We start from the raw sequence: 20,849 nt of genomic DNA on the forward strand, positions 1-20,849 counted from the left end.
AAAGCTAATTTAAATATCATATTTATATACAATCAAGTGAAAAAAAGATACTTTTTCATTTTATAAAAAAAAGAAGCCAGGATCTTGAAAGAAGAAAGAATATTATTATATTATGAAGTAAAAACAAACAAACTGGAATATTATTTCTCTGCTAAAAAAAAATAATAAAACATTTCACAGCGAAAATACAAATTAGATTCACACCTTTTAAAAACTGTGTTTTGAAAGTAAACGAAGTAGAAGTACAACACGGGGGAAGTTTTTTCTCACCTGCCGACCAGGAAGTCCACCAGAACCAGCGTCTCCCTGAGAGACAGACACACGAGTATCAGTGTACAAATACTATGTTGTACATGTACTGCGATGGAGAGAAGTATCACAAATACAACGTTAGAGGGTCAAAACATCCCATAATGCCTGGTCTTCTGTGGAAAAATACTTTTACAGTCGAGAACATTTACTCAAGTACATTTATGACATAAAAGTATTTCCATTTCCACTTTCTACTTTTCTACTATATCTCAGAGGTACATATTGTACACATTGTACTTTTTACTGTACTCCATCTCAGAGGTACACATTGTACTTTAACTGTACTACATCTCAGAGGTACATATTGTACTCTAACTGTACTCCATCTCAGAGGTACATATTGTACTCTAACTGTCCATCTCAGAGGTACAGGTGTACTTACAGGTACTCCAGGGTACTGTATGAAGTACACGGATGGATCTCCTGGAAACCCCTTCAGTCCTGCAAAACCCTGTAGGATACAACACCAGTACTACAGTAAACGCAGTATAATCGACACAACGGAATACATCAATACTACGTTGAGTACTATGTTATTGATTATGGATCAATCGGGGCGCTGACCGGTTCCCCATCAGGTCCTGGTCCTCCAGGAAGTCCGGCGTCGCCTCTCTCTCCTCTGGTTCCGTTGCATCCGTCCAGACCCGGGAAACCAGGACCTCCAGCAGGACCCGGGTGACCCTGAACACAGAAACACACGCTCACGGTCCGACCGCTGACATCACGGCGTCTCGGCCAATCAGAGCAGCGGAGCGGTGGAGAGGGCGGGGCTTCTTACCGGGATTCCTTCTAAACCTGGAAAACCAGGAACGCCAACGCTTCCCTGAAACAACAAACAGCTGAACTGAGTCACATGGAGAGCTGTGATTGGTCGAAGAACAACAAGCTGTAACTAAACGAAGCATGAGTTAAGATTAGTTAAGATTAGTAAACATTAGTTAACGTTACTAAACAATAGTTAACATCAATAAACATTAGTAAACATTAGTAAATATTGGTAAACATTTAGTTAACATTAGTAAACATCAACATGTCGGCCATCTTGTTTTCTCTGCTCATAATGAAACAGAACCAGGTTTATTCACCGAGGTTCCTTTCAGTCCTGCTGCTCCTGTTGGGCCCTCGTTTCCTCTTTGGCCCTTCTGCCCTGCAGGCCCCAGAGGGCCCGGGAAGCCCAGGGGCCCCTGAGGGCCCTGCCGCCCCAGAGGACCTGGAGACCCCTGCCAACGTGAAGAACACTGTTAGAAGAAGAAGAGGAACAGAACCACAACTGGTGGCTTGATGAACATCTCAGAGAGAAACAGGAAGAGGAAGTAGTTCAGGAGACATTTAAACACGTTCTGGTCATGTGACCTCCACCTGTCACTGAAGACATGCAGCGCTTCTGAGGCACGTTCTGGCACGTCATGTTGTAAACTGACCACAGGGGGGCAGTGTGACACCACAACACACACACAACACACACACACACACACACACACACACACACACACACACGCACACACACACACACACGCACACACACACACACACACACACACACACACACACACACACACACACGCACACACACACACACACACACACACTGTGTTTGAACAGCAGCTCAGACAGACAGGATGTGAAATCAGATGGAATGTTCCTTTAAAGCAGCAGACATCAGATCACACACACACAAATTAAAATACTGGAAACACTTTTTAAAATACATATATGTGTGTATATATATATATATATATATATATATATATATATATATATATATATATATATATATATACATATATATGTATATATATGTATATAAACATATATATACATATATATGTATATATATATACATATATATGTATATATATATAATATATATATATATATATATATATATATATATATATATATATATATATATATATATATATATATATATAAGGATGAACACGCTGATACTGATGAATTTATCCACCTGCTGGTTTATGAGTCGAGTTCTGGTGCTCTGGTGTGTGTGTGTGTGTGTGTGTGTGTGTGTGTGTGTGTGTGTGTGTGTGTGTGTGTGATGAGATGTGACAGCTGTGATCTCTGTTAGTCCTCTCTCTGTCCGTCTTTCTCTGAAACCACTAAACTGTGAAATCACTGAGACAGACGCCTACCCACAATCCTCCCTGGCTGTCTACTGCCCCTCAGCTGTACAAACACACACACACACACACACACACACACACACACACACACACACACACCCGCACTGAGATCGGAGGTGAATTTGTCAGTTTGTCTTCTCAGATAAATGTGTGTATGGGGGCGGGGCATAAATACACTGTGACTGAGTGTGTGAACACCTGGACTACACTGTGATGATGTCATGCTGCAGCACTGCATTTGATTGGCTGCTGTGTGTGAGTGGGCGGAGTCTCACCCTCGCTCCTTTGGCTGGGAAACACTGACAGGTGGAGCAGTCCCTGCCGCCGCACGGCTCGGTGAGCTCGCCCTGAAACCAGGAGGACACATGACATCACCATGACATCATCATCATCATCATCATCGTCTTCTTCATCATCATCATTATCGTCATCATCATAACAAACAACAACTAAATGCTCCATCAATAGGACATATCTTCAGTTCAGTGCAGATCTTTGTTGTCCCATTGGAGGAGATCATTATGACATCATTATGACATCGTTGTGAGCATGAAACATGGTAATAATGAGCCAATCAGACAATCTGGTTTGTATTGTATTGAATCATAAGCAGTGAAGCAGTGGGAACAGATCCTGGTTTCTTCACCCAAACCGGCTGGTCCCGTCTGGTCTGGTCTGGTTCCATCAGGTCTGGTCTGGTACCGTCTGGTCCCACCTGGTCTTATCTGGTCTTATCTGGTCCCGGCTGGTCCCGTCTGGTCCGACTACGACTGATTCCAGAAGCTTTATGGAGCTCAAACAGCAGCTGTTGGCCTCCAGATGTTTGATACCAGCATTCGTAGCGAACCCAAGAACAGATAATGCGCTGTAACTATCAGCTGTCCCAGAAGATTAGAACTTCTTGACTCCTGATCCAGGTACCTCAGAGTTGAGGCCAGACGGTCTGCTGGTGGACAACACCAGCAAAGATGCCTTCAAACTACAGAAAGAGTCCTTTCAGGTTGTTTGGACGACTGGACTCCTGGAGTGTCAGGAGAGATGTGGGTTCAGTCCTGGTCCTAGACCAGTGGACCAGCGGTTGAAGGAGTCCTGAACTTATCATGAAGTTGTGTGGACATGGATGAGGTTTCTGACTGGTTTGAGGGTTCTGTAGGAGTACTGGGGTAATGGGACCGTGACTGCAAGTGCTTGAGTCCTTAGAGGGGGCAGCAGGGTAGACCAGACCCTCTGTTGTCCAGACCCTATGTAGTCCAGACCCTGTGTAGTCCAGACCGTAGTCCAGACCCTCTGTAGTCCAGTCCCTATGTAGTCCAGACCCTATGTGGTCCGGACCGTAGTCCAGACCCTATGTAGTCCAGACCCTATGTGGTCCAGACCGTAGTCCAGTCCCTCTGTGGTCCAGACCCTCTGTGGTCCAGACCCTCTGTAGTCCAGACCGTAGGCCAGACTCTCTGTAGTCCAGACCCTATGTGGTCCAGACCGTATGTCCAGACTCTCTGTAGTCCAGACCCTCTGTAGTCCAGACCCTATGTGGTCCAGACCGTAGTCCATACCCTCTGTAGTCCAGACCCTCAGTAGTCCAGACCCTATGTGGTCCAGACCGTATGTCCAGACTCTCAGTAGTCCAGGCCCTCTGTAGTCCAGACCCTCTGTAGTCCAGACCCTGTCCCCAGTCAGGGCTTGCAGCTCTTTCTTTTGAACCCTGAGAAGTTCCCAGACCAGATATACAATCTCTCCAGCATGTTCTGGGTCTACTGAGGCCTCTTACCAGCAGGACTACCAGGATAATCTCTAAAAGGGTCCAGGAGAACCTCTAAAGGGTCCAGGAGAACCTTTAAAGCAGTGGTTCTTAACCTTATTGGAGGTACTGAACCCTGCAAGCTTCATCAGTGCATTCACCGAACCCTTTGTAATTGGAAAAATTAAATAGGATTTCTTCAAAACATAGGTATATATTTTATTAGTGTACAAAATTAACCATGCATCAGTTGCACACAAAATCACTGTGTTCAAAGAATTCATATTGTACATATTAGTCCAAACACCTTCTTTTTTTGCCTGACATAGTTAGTATGAAAGCGAATGAAAAATGCATACGGACCCCATCGCCGGCGACAGGAAGTAACATGCAAAACTAAAAGTACTGTAACTCTTCGAAAATGTACGCAATTGACGTAATTCCAACGTATTCTGAACGCTAAGGAGTCGAGCTTCCCAATGGTGTGCGGTCACATTGCGCCGAACTTGCCTGTGGGGAAGGGGTGTTGGTGAGCACAGCTGCAGGGGAAGAAGAAAAATGGTGTGTTGTGGCCCTACATTGCTAGTGTGAACCGGGCTATACTGTGTGTGTCTTGACCCTTGCCGAACCCCTGAGAGTGACTCACCGAACCCCTGAGAGTGACTCACCAAACCCCTGAGAGTGACTCACCAAACCCCTGAGAGTGACTCACCGAACCCTTGAGAGTGACTCAGCGAACCCCTGAGAGTGACTAAGCGAACCCCTGAGAGTGACTCAGCGAACCCTTGAGAGTGACTAAGCGAACCCCTGAGAGTGACTCAGCGAACCCCTGGGGTTCGATCAAACCCAGGTTAAGAACCACTGCTCTAAAGGCTCCAGGAGAATTCTGATGAGATGTTGAACCGTCTCAGCCGGACCCTTCAAACATGAAGGATCAGTGTCTCTATTTTAAGAAACATGTAGTATTTTAGTCATACTTTAACACACATGTAGTATTTTAGTTGTACTTTTACACACATGTAGTAATTTAATCGTACTTTTACACACATGGAGTATTTTAGTTGTACTTTTACACACATGGAGTATTTTAAGAGCACTTTTACACACATGTAGTAATTTAGTCGTACTTTTACACACAGAGTATTTTAGACGTACTTTTACACACAGACTGCTTTCTTGTTTTGTCTCAGCAGTTTTTCTTGAAGCTCGATGGTTTTAGTTCGATCTGATGAACCTCATTCCTCATTCACACTGTTTTGTGACCATTTCTTATGACCATTTCTTGCGACACTTTCTTGTGACCCTTTTTTGTGACCCTTTCTTGTGACCCTCACATCTCTGGGTCTAAACCCGACTCCCTAAGGAAGGACCTCTACCCAAAGCTCATGACCACAGATGAGGGTCCGAAACTAGATGGACTAGTCTTCTGGCTCTGCTCCGTCTTCACCACAACTCTGACTGCTGGAGCCAGAGATACATTTTCTAGTGAGGGACCAGGAACAGGACCAGGACCAGGACCAAGACCGTGACCGGGACCAGGACCAAGACTGGGACCAAGACCGGGACCAGGACCAGGACCGGGACCAGGACCAAGACTCTCTTCATCAGCGTGTGTTTTGTATTCTGTGTTCAGACAGTGAGGAATGTAAACACCGTGCAGAGAGACAAGAATCTCTGAGATGCTCAGGAAGCAGACAGCTTCAGACTGTGTGTGTGTGTGTGTGTGTGTGTGTGTGTGTGTGTGTGTGTGTGTGTGTGTTTCTCAGATAACATCAGTGACAATCATGCATCCATTTCTTGTGACCCTCACAGTCTTTGAACAGTGTGAATGAGGACAGATGTTCATCAGATCGGAATCAAACTACCGAGCTTCAAGAAAAACTGCTGAGACAAAACAAGAAAGCAGTCTGTGTGTAAAGGTACGACTGAAATACTACATGTGTGTAAAAGTACGACTGAAATACTACATGTGTGTAAAAGTACGACTAAAATACTACATGTGTGTAAAAGTAAGACTAAAATACTACAAGTGTGTTAACCTTTAAAGCCCCGAATGGACCTATATAGGTCCTTTTTTTAAATTTTAGTAAAACATTAGTAAAACATTACAATAATCATGAACAAATATATTGATGCTACAATCAAATTAAACAAGATAACCTGGGCTACAATAATTAGTCAGCCATTTCAACACAACTCAAACACCAACTAAAATAATTATTAAAATAAAATAGTTATAATTTTGTCACAAGTCAGCCCACTCTGCATGTTTCCGGAACTAGCAGCCCGTAGCTTGGTGCTATCAGAAAAAGACAAATAGCAAAAAGCAAGACAATTCCACACAGATTCCAAATCTATTCATCAAATCCCTCTGCTGCAAAGCATCACCGAGATACGAACCAAAGAACACAGCAACATAAATCGCTGAGTCAGCACATTTTGAAATTTTTTTTTGTTGAAAAAATGCATTTCCCCCAGTAAATCCACACTGATACAAGTTTATTTAACACCATAAGTCATATGAAAGTGAAATATAAGGTTTGCTACATGAAAAAATTCAAATGTCACAAATGCGCGAAAATATGCGCAAATGTGCCAAAATGCAAATTTTGGAAACCTCGCCTGAATTCTCTCTGTACTTTACCCAATCTGACTTTGTTCTGCTTCACTTTTTCAAGTAAAAACAGTGCAGAGAGACTGTTCACATATTGTGCTATGATTTGGGAGAGCTTCAGGGCTTCTTCTTCTTCTTCTTCTTCTTCTTCTTCTTCTTCTTCTTCTTCTTCTTCTTCTTCTTCTTCTTCTTCTTCTTCTTCTTCTTCTTCTTAGTGAAGCATCATTTCAAGGAGATAATCATCCTGAAAGTGCTTTTTTCTATAGGCGGACCTGGAACCTTTATTTGTTCTGTGTTTCAATCTTTATTTACTCTTAGCCAGCAACATATATACTAAAATTTACACATCTGACCAAAAGCGCACAAGGATTGCCTTTATTATAACACCAGAATTATTCAAATAGCCGTTGTGGTTGCAGAGATACACCCTTTTTAGTTTGGGTATGCTATTTCGAGCTAAATCCTAAAAAAATGCCTTGGGGCTTTTAAAGTACGACTAAAATACTACATGTGTGTAAAAGTACGACTAAAATACTACATGTGTGTTAAAGTACGACTAAAATACTACATGTGTGTTAAAGTACGACTAAAATACTACATGTGTGTTAAAATACAACTAAAATAGTACATGTTTGTAAATTAATGTACAACAAACATACGTGTGTTAATTAATGTACAACTAAAATACTACATGTGTGTGAATTAAAGTATGACTAATATACTTCATGTGTAGTAAACCACACAGGGGTTCATCAGAGACCAGCAGGTCTGACCCTCAGACAGGACCGGCCCCGCCCCCTTCACATGAGGGTCCCTGTGGCTCCGCCCCTTCCCATGAGGGTCCCTGTGGCCCCGCCCCCTTCACATGAGGGTCCCTGTGGCTCAGCTTCCTTCACATGGGGGTCCCTGTGGCTGTTGTCTTTACCCCAGACGGCGGTTTCCCAGCATGCAGCAGTGTTTGTGTAGCGGCCACATTCCTGCAGCGTTGAGTAAACCAGGTTATCAGTGAGGCGTGTTTATCAGCAGCCGGAATTCTGATCTGCCTCTCTGCTGTCACGACCCGGCCCTGAACACCCCATCAAGTCCTCTATGAGTCCACCAGTTAGTCCTCCATGAGTCCTGCATGAGTCTTCCATGAATCCTCCATCAGTCCTCCATCAGTCCACCATTTAGTCCTCCATCAGTCCTCCATGAGTCCACCATTTAGTCCTCTATGAGTCCTACATGAGTCCTCCATGAGTCCTCCATGAGTCCAACATCAGTCCACCATTTAGTCCTCCATCAGACCTCTATAAGTCCTACATGAGTCCTCCATGAGTCCTCCATCAGTCCACCATTTAGTCCTCCATCAGACCTCCATGAGTCCACCATGAGTCCACCATCAAGTCCTCTATGAGTCCAACATGAATCCTCCATCAGTCCTCCATCAGTCCTCCATGAGTCCACCATGAGTCCACCATCAGTCCTCCATCAGTCCACCATTTAGTCCTCCATCAGTCCACCATCTAGTCATCCATGAGTCCTGCATGAGTCCTCCATGAGTCCTCCAAGAGTCCTCCATCAGTCCACCATTTAGTCCTCCATCAGTCCTCCATGAGTCCACCATGAGTCCACCATCAAGTCCTCTTTGAGTCCTACATGAGTCCTCCATCAGTCCTCCATGAGTCCTCCATCAGTCCTCCATGAGTCCACCATGAGTCCACCATTTAGTCCTACATGAGTCCTCCATCAGTCCTCCATCAGTCCACCATTTAGTCCTCCATGAGTCCACCATCAAGTCCTCCATGAGTCCTCCATGAGTCCTCCATCAGTCCCCCATGAGTCCACCATTTAGTCCTCCATGAGTCCTCTGAGTCCTCCATGAGTCCTCCATGAGTCCTCCATCAGTTCTCCATCAGTCCACCATTTAGTCCTCCATCAGTCCTCCATCAGTTCACCATTTAGTCCTCCATCAGTCCTCCATGAGTCCACCATCAAGTCCTCCATGAGTCCTACATGAGTCCTCCATCAGTCCCCCATGAGTCCACCATGAGTCCACCATTTAGTCCTCCATGAGTCCTCTGAGTCCTCCATCAGTCCTCCATGAATCCACCATTTAGTCCACCATCAGTCCTCCATGAGTCCTCCATGAGTCCTCTATGAGTCCACCATGAGTCCTCTATGAGTCCACCATGAGTCCTCTATGAGTCCACCATCAAGTCCTCTGTGAGTCCTACATGAGTCCTCCATCAGTCCACCACCAGTCCTCCATGAGTCCTACATGAGTCCTCCATCAGTCCTCCATGAGTCCATCATTTAGTCCACCATCAGTCCTCCATGAGTCCTACATGAGTCCTCCATCAGTCCTCCATGAGTCCACCATTTAGTCCACCATCAGTCCTCCATGAGTCCTCCATCAGTCCTCCATCAGTCCTACATGAGTCCTCCATCAGTCCTCCATGAGTCCACCATTTAGTCCACCATCAGTCCTCCATGAGTCCTACATGAGTCCTCCATCAGTCCTCCATGAGTCCACCATTTAGTCCACCATCAGTCATCCATGAGTCCTCCATCAGTCCTCCATGAGTCCTACATGAGTCCTCCATCAGTCCTCCATGAGTCCACCATTTAGTCCACCATCAGTCCTCCATGAGTCCTCCATGAGTCCTCTATGAGTCCACCATGAGTCCTCTATGAGTCCACCATGAGTCCTACATGAGTCCTACATGAGTCCTCTATGAGTCCACCATGAGTCCTACATGAGTCCTACATGAGTCCACCATGAGTCCACCATGAGTCCTCTATGAGTCCACCATGAGTCCTCTATGAGTCCTACATGAGTCCTACATGAGTCTTCTATGAGTCCACCATGAGTCCTCCATGAGTCCACCATGAGTCCACCATTTAGTCCACCATTTAGTCGTCCATGAGTCCACCATCAGTCCACCATCAAGTCCTCCATGAGTCCTCCATGAGTCCTCCGTGAGTACACCATCAATTCTCCATGAGTCCTCCATGATGACTTGGACTTAAAAGACACATACATTAATCTTCTCAAATATGCAGGACAGGACATCCGGACGTAAGAGAGACACTAAGGTTCCTCTCCGCTCTTCTCTGATTGGACAGCAGGGAGGACGCCGGGACTTCCTGTCTGCAGGAAGAGAAACCTCGTTCCCTTTCACAATAAAAGTGCAGTTTTAAATTAGAGATTAACTCACCCCGAGAACTGCTGGAGGAGCCGTTAGGATCATCAGGACGCACCTGGGGGAGGAGACAGGTGATCAGTGGACCGGTTCTCCAGACCAAGCTGGTCCTGGTCTCCAGAGAACCGGTCCACTGATCGCACTGATTGATCAGAAATCACGTGATGTTCATTTGTTCACCAGAGCCAGGTGGAGATGCGGGGGGCGGAGCAGGAAGTCAGCAGCATCTTGTCCTCTGCTCAGAGGAAGTCCCGCCCACTACAAGGCCCTGTCACTCTGACTCTGCCTCCAGGCCGTCTCTCGGCCAGTGAGGACGCTCTGACGCTGCTGGTCGTCCTGCAGAGACACGAAGAGACAAAGTTACGAAGAGACAAAGAGAACCTCTGAGAACAAACATGGAGACCAGAAGACAGACAGGTACCTCTGAGGACAGACAGGTACCAGAGGACAGACAGGTGCCTCTGAGGACACCCAGGTACCTCTGAGGACATACAGGTACCTCTGAGGACAGGTGCCTCTGAGGACACCCAGGTACCTCTGAGGACATACAGGTACCTCTGAGGACATACAGGTACCTCTGAAGACACACATGTACCTATGAGGACATACAGGTACCTCTGAAGACAGACAGGACAGGAACCTCTGAGGACAGACAGCTACCTCTGAGGACATACAGGTAGGACATGCACCTCTGAGGACAGACAGGTAGGACAGGTACCTCTGAGGACAGACAGGTACCTCTGAAGACAGACATTACATTTAGCTGAGGCTGTTATCCAAAGCGACTTACATGTGTGCTGTGTACACCGTAGACACAGCTACGTGGAGCAGTTATGGGTTAAGTGTCTCAAGGACACATTGAAATGGAATAGAGGATCCGGGGCTCGAACCACCGATACTCTGATTGAAAGACGAGCATGCTAACCACTGAGCCACAGTAGAGGATAGACAGGTGCCTCTGAGGACAGACAGGTAGGCCAGACAGGTACAGAGGACAGACAGGTACCAAAGGACAGACAGGTGGCTCTGAGGACAGACAGGTACCAGAGGACAGACAGGTGGCTCTGAGGACAGACAGGTAACAGAGGACAGACAGGTACCTCTGAGGACAGAGAGGTGCCTCTGAGGACAGAAAGGTACCAGAGGACAGAAAGGTACGTCTGAGGACAGACAGGTAGGAAAGACAGCTACCAGAGGACAGACAGGTACCAGAGGACAGACAGGTACCTCTGAGGACAGACAGGTAGGGGAGGCAGGTGCCTCAGAGGACAGACAGGTACCAGAGGACAGACAAGTGCCTCAGAGGACAGACAGGTGCCTCTGAGGAGAGACAGGTACCTCTGAGGAGAGACAAGTAGGACAGACAGGTACCTCTGAGAACAAACAGGGACCAGAGGACAGACAAGTGCCTCAGAGGACAGACAGGTGCCTCTGAGGAGAGACAGGTACCTCTGAGGAGAGACAGGTAAGACAGACAGGTACCAGAGGACAGACAGGTGGCTCTGAGGACAGACAGGTAACATAGGACAGACAGGTACCTCTGAGGACAGAGAGGTGCCTCTGAGGACAGACAGGTACCTCAGAGGACAGACAGGTAGGACAGACAGGTACCTCTGATAACAAACAGGGACCAGAGGACATACAAGTGCTTCATAGGACAGACAGGTACATCTGAGGACAGACAGGTACCAGAGGACAGATAGGTGCCAGAGGACAGATAGGTGCCAGAGGACAGATAGGTGCCAGAGGACAGATGGGCGCCAGAGAACAGACAGGTAACAGAGGACAGATAGGTGCCTCAGAGGACAGACAGGTACCAGAGGACAGACAGGTAGGAGAGACAAGAACAGACACGTGCCAGAGGACAGACAGGTAGGAGAGACAGGTACCTCTGAGAACAGACAGGTGCCAGAGGACAGACAAGTGCCCCAGAGGACAGACAGATGCCTCTGAGGACAGACAGGTACCTCTGAGGACAGACAGGTACCTCTGAGGACATACAGGTACCTCTGAAGACAGACAGGTACCTCTGAAGACAGACAGATACCTCTGAGGAGAGACAGGTACGTCTGAGAACAGACAGGTACCTCTGAGGACAGACAGGTGCCTCTGAGGACGGACAGGTGCCTCTGAGGACGGACAGGTACCTCTGAGGACAGACAGGTACCTCTGAGGACAGACAGGTAGCTCTGAGGACAGACAGATTCCTCTGAGGAGAGACAGGTACCAGAGGACAGACAGGTAGGACAGACAGATACCTCTGAGGAGAGACAGGTACTAGAGGACAGACAGGTAGGACAGACAGGTACCTCAGAGGACAGACAAGTGCCTCTGAGGACAGACAGGTGCCAGAGGACAGACAAGTGCCCCAGAGGACAGACAGATGCCTCAGAGGACAGACAGGTAGGACAGACAGGTACATCTGAGAACAAACAGGTACCAGAGGACAGACAAGTGCCCCAGAGGACAGACAGATGCCTCTGAGGACAGACAGGTACCTCTGAGGACAGACAGGTACCTCTGAGGACAGACAGGTACCTCTGAGGACATACAGGTACCTCTGAAGACAGACAGATACCTCTGAGGAGAGACAGGTACGTCTGAGAACAGACAGGTAGGACAGACAGATACCAGAGGACAGACAGGTGCCTCTGAGGACGGACAGGTACCTCTGAGGACAGACAGGTACCTCTGAGGACAGACAGGTAGCTCTGAGGACAGACATATTCCTCTGAGGAAAGACAGGTACCAGAGGACAGACAGGTAGGACAGACAGATACCAGAGGACAGACAGGTAGGACAGACAGGTACCTCAGAGGACAGACAGGTGCCTCTGAGGACAGACAGATACCTCTGAGGACAGACAGATATCTCTGAGGACAGACAGCTGCCAGAGACACTCAGATACCTCTGAGGACAGACAGGCAGACAGACAGACAGGCAGACAGACAGGTCTCTCACGTACCTGAGGTCCGCAGCTTCTCTCAGACGCTCAGAGGAAAACTCTCAACTTCTGATCCTGAACTGAAGCGTCGCGCAGCAGAGCCTCTGTGAGGCAGCGGGAGCGCGCACCGGCGGATCCGGTCCAGAGCTTCAAAATAAAAGCGGTGTATCGGTTCAGAGAGAAGAGACTTAGGGAAACAAAGCTAGATCATGTATTTCATTATTCATGTGTATTATATAACTAATGTATATTAATACATAATATATACATATATAAACATATATAGTTATGTTGATTCATATATTAATTAATTAAGAAATACATTTGAAATATTTAAATATAAACATATATTTAGTTAAATTGTTAATTAATATATATATATATATATAAATGCATGAATTAACAATTTAAATAAATATATATTTGTACATATATATACATGTATATATTGCATGAATTAATTAATTAATATATTTTAAATACCCATGATACCCATAAATATTATTTTCTTAAATATTGATAATGTATATAAATATATATATATATATATATATATATATATATATATAATTTGTATAGAAAAATAAATGAGTGACAGGAAAAGCAGAACAATATGAATGTAGAGATTCCCATGAGAAGTGAAACCAATAATAAAGAGAGAAATACATATCATATTAATATGTACAGCCGTTGTGTGAAAAGTTCAAGTCTCTCAGAGGAGGTGAGTCCTGAGGAAGAGGAGGATAGATCTTTGTGAGGAAGATGTTCACACTTAGACCCGAAGAGGTGAGAGAAAAACACTTTCTACAGCAGTACAAAGTACATGCAATACTGAAATACCACGTTTTATTTGTATCGCGATATTGTTTTGGAGGCTTGAAGGGGCAGGCTTTTATTCTGAAGGGTTGAGTGGGACGTCTCGTGCAGAGTGTCGCGGTTTGTCTCTCTCGCTCTCTCCCTCTCTCTCGCCCTCTCTCTCCATCCCGCAGCAGGACCAGCTGCACGGACCCCCTCTGGACCGAGCCGAGCCGAACCCTCCCGAGCCTTTCCGAGCCTCCCCGAGCCGCGTCCCCTCAGCGGGGAGTCCTCGCCGCGTGTCCGTCTGATGGAGCCTTCTGGCGGCGTGAGGCGGAGGCTCGTCCCGCTGCTGCTGCTGCTGCTCTGCTGCACCGCCGCTCCGGGACGCGCCGAGAGGGTGAGCGAGCGCACGCACACGCTAGTGCAAGCGCGCGCACACACACATGCACAGGGTTAATACAAGTGCATGAAACATGATGATATTTTATTGTGAAAATCTGTGATCATTGATTCATTTCTGACTTAAAAAAGTCGCTTCATGTCATCAGAGAGTGTGAAGGGTTAACTCTGTGTGTGTGTGTGTGTGTGTGTGTGTGTGTGTGTGTGTGTGTGTGTGTGTGTGTGTGTGTGTGTGTGTGAGCGCATGTGTGTGTGTGAGCGTGCGTGTCTGTGTGCGTCTGTGTGTGCATGTGTGTGTGTGTGTGAGCGTGTGTGTGTGTGTGAGTGTGTGTGTGCCTGAGCGTGCGTGTGTTTGAGCGTGCGTGTGTGTGTGTGTGTGAGCGTGTGTGAGCGTGCGTGTGTGTGTGCGTGCGTGTGTGTGTGCGTGTGAGCGTGCGTGCGTGCACAATAATTAGTCAGCCATTTCAACACAACTCAAACACCAACTAAAATAATTATTAAAATATCATAATCTTGTCACGAGTCAGCCCACTCTGCATGTTCCCGGAACTAGCAGCCAGTAGCTTGGTGCTATCAGAAAAAGACAGATAGTGAAAAGCAAGACAATTCCACACAAAGTAATGTACAAGTGAAATATAAGGTTTGGTACATGAGAAAATTCAAATGTCACAGACGCGTGCAAAAATGCGCAAATGTGCCAAAATGCAAATTTTGGAAACCACTTTGTTCTGCTTCACTTCATCAAAGTCAACCTTTGCAGAGAGAATGTTCACATATTGAGCTTTGATTTGGGTTAGAGAATGTTCACATATTGAGCTATGATTTGGGTTAGAGAATGTTCACATATTGAGCTTTGATTTGGGTTAGAGAATGTTCACATATTGAGCTTTGATTTGGGTTAGTCTAGTCTAGTTTCTTCGAGAAAAAGCTCACCGGACGTTCCACCCCAATTTCATCATACTGGAACAGCACCGCCCCTATACCTACATCACTTGCATCCACCTGCAACGCAAACGGACGGTCCATGCAAGGCGCCACAAGGACAGGAGAAGAACACAGGACAGCCTTTTAAGCCCCGTTAAGCACCAAGGCATTTTTTAGGATTTAGCTCGAAATAGCATACCCAAACTAAAAAGGGTGTATCTCTGCAACCACAAGGGCTATTTGAATAATTCTGGTGTTATAATAAAGGCAACCCTTGTGAGCTTTTGGTCAGATGTGTAAATGTTAGTATATATGTTGCTGGCTAAGAGTAAATAAAGATTGAAACACAGAACAAATAGAAGTTCCAGGTCCGCCTATAGAAAAAAGCACTTTCAGGATGATTATCTCCTTGAAATGATGCTTCACTAAGAAGAAGAAGAAGAAGAAGAAGAAGAAGAAGCCCTGAAGCTCTCCCAAATCATAGCACAATATGTGAACAGTCTCTCTGCACTGTTTTTACTTGAAAAAGTGAAGCAGAACAAAGTCAGATTGGGTAAAGTACAGAGAGAATTCAGGCGAGGTTTCCAAAATTTGCATTTCGGCACATTTGCGCATATTTTCGCGCATCTGTGACATTTGAATTTTTTCATGTAGCAAACCTTATATTTCACTTGTATATGACTTATGATGTTCAATCAACTTGTATTAGTGGGGATTTACTGGGGGAAATGCATTTTTTCTTATATTTGCTATTTTCAAAATTTGCTGACTCAGCGATTTATGTTGCTGTGTTCTTTGGTTCATATCTCAGTGATGCTTTGCAGCAGAGGGATTTGGTGAATAGATTTGGAATCTGTGTGGAATTGCCTTGCTTTTTGCTGTCTTGTCTTTTTCTGATAGCACCAAGCTACGGGCTGCTAGTTCCGGAAACATGCAGAGTGGGCTGACTTGTGACAAAATTATAACTATTTTATTTTAATAATTATTTTAGTTGCTGTTTGAGTTGTGTTGAAATGGCTGACTAATTATTGTAGCCCAGGTTCTCTTGTTTAATTTGATGTGTAGCATCAATATATTTGTTCATGATTATTGTAATGTTTTACACAGTTTAATTAAAATTTAAAAAAAGGACCTATATAGGTCCATTCGGGGCTTAAAAGGTTAACATTTTCAAAAGCTTGCTGACATGAATCTGACCAGATGTACTTTGCTCTAGCTTTCAAGAGATCTGTCAGGGAAGCTACTACAGTGGAGAAATTGCGACAGAAACTGCGGTAGTACCCCACCAACCCCAGGAATCGCATTAGCTCTTTCTTGGTGGTGGTCACTGGATACTGCTCAATTGCAGCCACCTTCGCCTGTACCGGCCGCACCTGCCCTTGGCCCACTACCTTCCCGAGATAGGTGACGGTAGCCTTCGCAGACCCGCACTTAGCCAAGTTGATAGTCAGGTTTGCATCTTGCAGCCGATCAAACAGCCTCCTGATGCGGGAGACATGTTCCTCCCAGGTATTGCTGTAGATCACTACATCATCAAGGTACACCGCACAGCCGTCCAACCCGGACACAACCATATTCATTAAACGCTGAAAGGGTGCCGGTGCGTTCCGCATCCCAAAGCTCATCACTGAATAAGAGAACAACCCAAAAGGAGTTATAAAAGCAGACACTTCCCGAGCTTGTTTGGACAGAGGCACTTGCCAATATCCTTTGAGTAAATCAAATTTACTGACAAAGTGAGCCGAGCCCACCTGATCCACACAATCCTCCTTGCGCGGCAATGGATAAGCATCGGGTTTAGTTACCCCATTTACCTTACGGTGGTCTGTACAAAACAGAGGACTTTTATCCGCTTTATCCACAAGTAAACAGGGAGACGCCCAGCTGGAAGAAGAAGGTTCCGCAATATTATTGTCAAGCATATACTGTATTTCCTTTTCCATTACCCCACGTTTCTGTTCTGACACCCGGTAAAAACGCTGGCGGATTGGCTGCGCCCAACCCACGTCAATGTCATGCTCTATCAAATGTGTTTGAGTTGGCACGTCACTAAACAAAGACTAATAGTTGTTAATCAGAGCAGTCAACTCCGTGAAATGCTCCTTTGACAGGTGCCCAAGCAAGGAATCCAGCCCACCCAGCGTTTCAGAATTCCTCAACCGGCCCCGCAACAAACTCTCATCAGGGCAAGCCACCCCATCATCCTCCTGTACCGTCAAATTAACCAGTGACTGTCCTCCCACAGTACCTGTCATTAGCACATGTCTGACAGCCTGCTGTTGCCCACCTCCCCCCGATGCAACGGGCCCTGACCCACGAGTGTAATAGGATTTCAAGAGATTTACATGGCACATTTGAGTTTTCCTTCTCCGCTCTGGTGTCGACAACAAATAGTTCTGCTCAGAAACCTGACGCAAAACTGTGAACGGACCATGAAACTTTGCCTGAAATGATGAACCCACAAACGGCAACAAAGCAAGAACCTGATAGCCAGGACTAAACTGGTGGATCTCCGCTCTTCGGTAATATAGACGCTTAATTTTTTCCTGGGCAGAGACTAAACTCTCTTTAGCCTTCTCTCCAGCCAAGTACAACCGATGACGGAAACCGTTTATATAGTCGAGCAAATTTCGAGGGGCTTCCGGTTGGGCAACCGGATCATGCAGCAAAGTAAGTGGCCCGCGCACCGTATGCCCAAACACAAGCTCGTTCAGGCTAAAAACACGTCTCCTGCACAACCTCTCTGGCAGCTAACAGCAACCAGGGAAGCCCCCCACCTCCCCCCCAGTCTTGCTTTAACTCAACGCAATAACCCCGCAACAGGGACTTAAGAGTTTGGTGAAATCTTTCCAATGCCCCTTGGCTCTGAGGATGGTATGCATAAGCTTGATTATGTTTCACATGGAGCTGCTTCAAGACTTGAGCAAACAAATAGGAGGAAAAATTGTAACCCTGATCACTTTGTACGACCTTTGGAATTCCAAAGATGGAAATGAACTGCGTCAGTGCTTTAACCACAGACCTAGCAGTAATGGTGCGCAACAGATAGGCAGCCGGATACCTTGTACTTTGACACATCACAGTAAGCAAATAGTTACTTCCAGACTTTAAACGTGGCAAGGGACCAACACAATCAATGATTAGGTGCTCAAGTGGCTGCGCAACTGCGGGAATTGGAGCCAGTGGAGCCGGCCTGATGGTCTGGTTAGACTTCCCTGTCATCTGACATGTATGACATGTTTTAATATAACAAGACACATCCCTCTTCATTCGAGGCAAAACAAATACCTGAGAACATAATAGTACGTCTTTCAAATCCCCAAATGCCCAGATTGATCGTGCAACATCCTCAGCACCTCTTCCCAGAATTTGGATGGAACCACAACCTCAAAAAACGGGTTACCCACGAAGTTCTCCCCGTGCGGCATTCATTTTCTCGCCAACAAACCATCTTGCAGCAGAAAACCCTTTGCAGCACTCTTCCCATCGACCCCCGAGAGCACTTGGTCGAACAGCTCCCTAAGTGCAGGATCAGCCTGCTGCTCAGCCGCTGCGGGACACAGACAAAAGAAAGTTGTGTGTATACCCAGAGAAAGCCAAACTCTCATCTGTGATAGTCTGCTCAACCTCAGCTTCTGCCTCGCCATGGCACACAGCCCGGGTAACCGCGCAAGCTGTAAAGACACCAGGGAACGACTGCGCATTCTCATCAGGTATCTTTGGAACCGAGGGAAAAGAGGTTACTATAGGAGATGGCGAACCGTCAGCCCATACCCGGGTACCAGCCAGATCATTTCCCAGAATGATATCCACCCATCTAATTGGCAATGCAGGACGTACCCCCATGGCCACCTCACCCTGAACCAAACCACAGTCAAGCCCCAGCTTATGCAATGGGACAGGCAGTATGTTTAAACTCATTCCCCGCATTAGAATGTACTCCCCGGTGTCAGTTTCTTGAGAAAAGGTCAGCACAGAACTCCGCACTGTGCATCAGCACATACTCATCTGCCAAAATGGCAGCCTCTGCTGCTGTCTTGACTTTACACTCACTTAGATATGTAGCGATGTGACAAGGAACAGTATCCCTAAATTGCTCCAGAACTATCAAATAATACAAAGCATCATACGAATGAACCCCCAGTGAAGTACACCAACAACTGAAGTGAGTTGTTAACTCCCTGGCAAACTCCATGTAAGTCTGCTTCCCAGACTTCTCCCAATACCTAAACCTCTGGCGGTATGCTTCAGGCACTACCTCATAGGCTCTTAACACTGCAGCTTTGACAGACACGTACATTTTACTATCAGCTACATTGAGCGCAGAATACGCTTGCTGCGCCTTTCCCGTAAGAATACATTGTAAGAGCAACGTATATCCAGCATCTAACCAGCCTTTACTCTCTGCTACCCATTCAAAAAGCAAGAAAAAAGTATTGGGGTCTTGTTCACAAAATAGAGGCACCAACCTCAGATTAACGACAACATCAAAATCCTGTGAAGGACCATGATCATCCCTCACACCCAACCTGCGTTCTTCCAGTTCAAGTTATCTAATTTTCAACGACAGCAACTCCTTGCGCTCCCTAAAAGTCAACTCTGCAACATCACTCACACCAACTCCACCAGCAGTAGATGCACCAACCTCGTCTGACGCAGCACCATCAGGATCCAGTTTAGATCCAAACAGATTTTCTTTTAAGATGACTTTCATATTCTCCTTCAAACGCTTATCCCCCACATCCAGTCGGAAATGCTCAGCAATTTTCACCAACTGCTCTCGTGAACAACGGTCCAAGAACTCCTCCGACGGAGCGATCAAGAAGTCCTCAACACTAGCCATGACAACCCCAGATCAAACGTCCCATACACAGCCAAACAACACTGAAATCTTGTCCCTCTAACTGCCTAATCAGAGACTAGCTAAACGCCCCTCTAGTCTTCAGGTGTTACTTATGGTGGGTATTTACGCACTTAAGCCCGAAGGCTCGGTAAAGCCACCATGTACTGGCAACCCACCTGCAGCCTCGGATGTGCCCCCGAGACAACTGCTCCAACCATTTTTGGCACCACACTAGCAAAAACCCCAACAACGAACTCCAAGGGAAACAGCAGGAAAACAGCAGTTAACTCACTGTGTAAACAAGGCACGTTATCATCACATAAAGAACAGTCAACTTACCACTCAAATGTCTCCCAAACAACCGATTACAAAACCCAGTCAAAACAAGGCGTACAGCCGACCATGTGACGCTGCAACGTGAACTGCTACCACAGCTGAGCTTTTAGCGTCCCACCGGATCAAAGATCCCGAACGAGCCCCCACATGTCACAACCCGGCTCCAAGGCTGCAACAAAACAGGGAGACAAACGAGCAGCTGCCAACAAAAAGCTATTTATTTAACAATAACACCATCAAAACTAACTAAAGTGAAAGTAGGGAAACAAAGGTACAAATCAAAAGACAAAATGGTGACAAGGTCAGCGACACACCAGATGTCCTCCCCCCCCCCCCCAGCGAGAGTGAGCCAAATCCAGAGGCCTTTTTATGGCCAGACCACACCGGCTCAGCTGTGGCTCGTCTCGGCTGACAACCCGCCAATCAGCACCTGTAAAGAGGATTGAAACAGTGACACCTAGGGTATGGGAGGAGGGGCGTCACAAGAATGTTCACATATTGAGTTATGATTTGGGTTAGAGAATGTTCACATATTGAGTTATGATTTGGGTTAGAGAATGTTCACATATTGAGCTATGATTTGGGTTAGAGAATGTTCACATATTGAGCTATGAT

General features: G+C 46.2%; 1 protein-coding gene across 1 annotated transcript in view; it reads right to left on the reverse strand.

Annotated features, from left to right (window-relative positions):
* col4a4 (collagen, type IV, alpha 4) overlaps positions 1 to 19,898 on the reverse strand; it is a gene marked incomplete at both ends in the record, with an annotated part of 39,553 nt that extends 19,655 nt beyond the window's left edge. The window contains 13 exons of the mRNA XM_079224953.1: positions 271 to 306; positions 695 to 763; positions 877 to 993; positions 1,091 to 1,135; positions 1,398 to 1,532; positions 2,729 to 2,800; positions 10,006 to 10,048; positions 10,272 to 10,326; positions 13,943 to 14,150; positions 15,065 to 15,133; positions 16,342 to 16,682; positions 18,504 to 18,605; positions 19,673 to 19,898. Coding sequence (XP_079081079.1) covers positions 271 to 306; positions 695 to 763; positions 877 to 993; positions 1,091 to 1,135; positions 1,398 to 1,532; positions 2,729 to 2,800; positions 10,006 to 10,048; positions 10,272 to 10,326; positions 13,943 to 14,150; positions 15,065 to 15,133; positions 16,342 to 16,682; positions 18,504 to 18,605; positions 19,673 to 19,898 — 1,518 coding nt within the window. The remainder of the gene's footprint in view (positions 1 to 270; positions 307 to 694; positions 764 to 876; positions 994 to 1,090; positions 1,136 to 1,397; positions 1,533 to 2,728; positions 2,801 to 10,005; positions 10,049 to 10,271; positions 10,327 to 13,942; positions 14,151 to 15,064; positions 15,134 to 16,341; positions 16,683 to 18,503; positions 18,606 to 19,672) is intronic.
* Positions 19,899 to 20,849: the final 951 nt, after the last annotated feature.

Source organism: Taurulus bubalis, assembly GCF_910589615.1.
Source record: "Taurulus bubalis genome assembly, chromosome: 10".
In the NCBI taxonomy this organism is placed as follows: Eukaryota; Metazoa; Chordata; class Actinopteri; order Perciformes; family Cottidae; genus Taurulus; species Taurulus bubalis.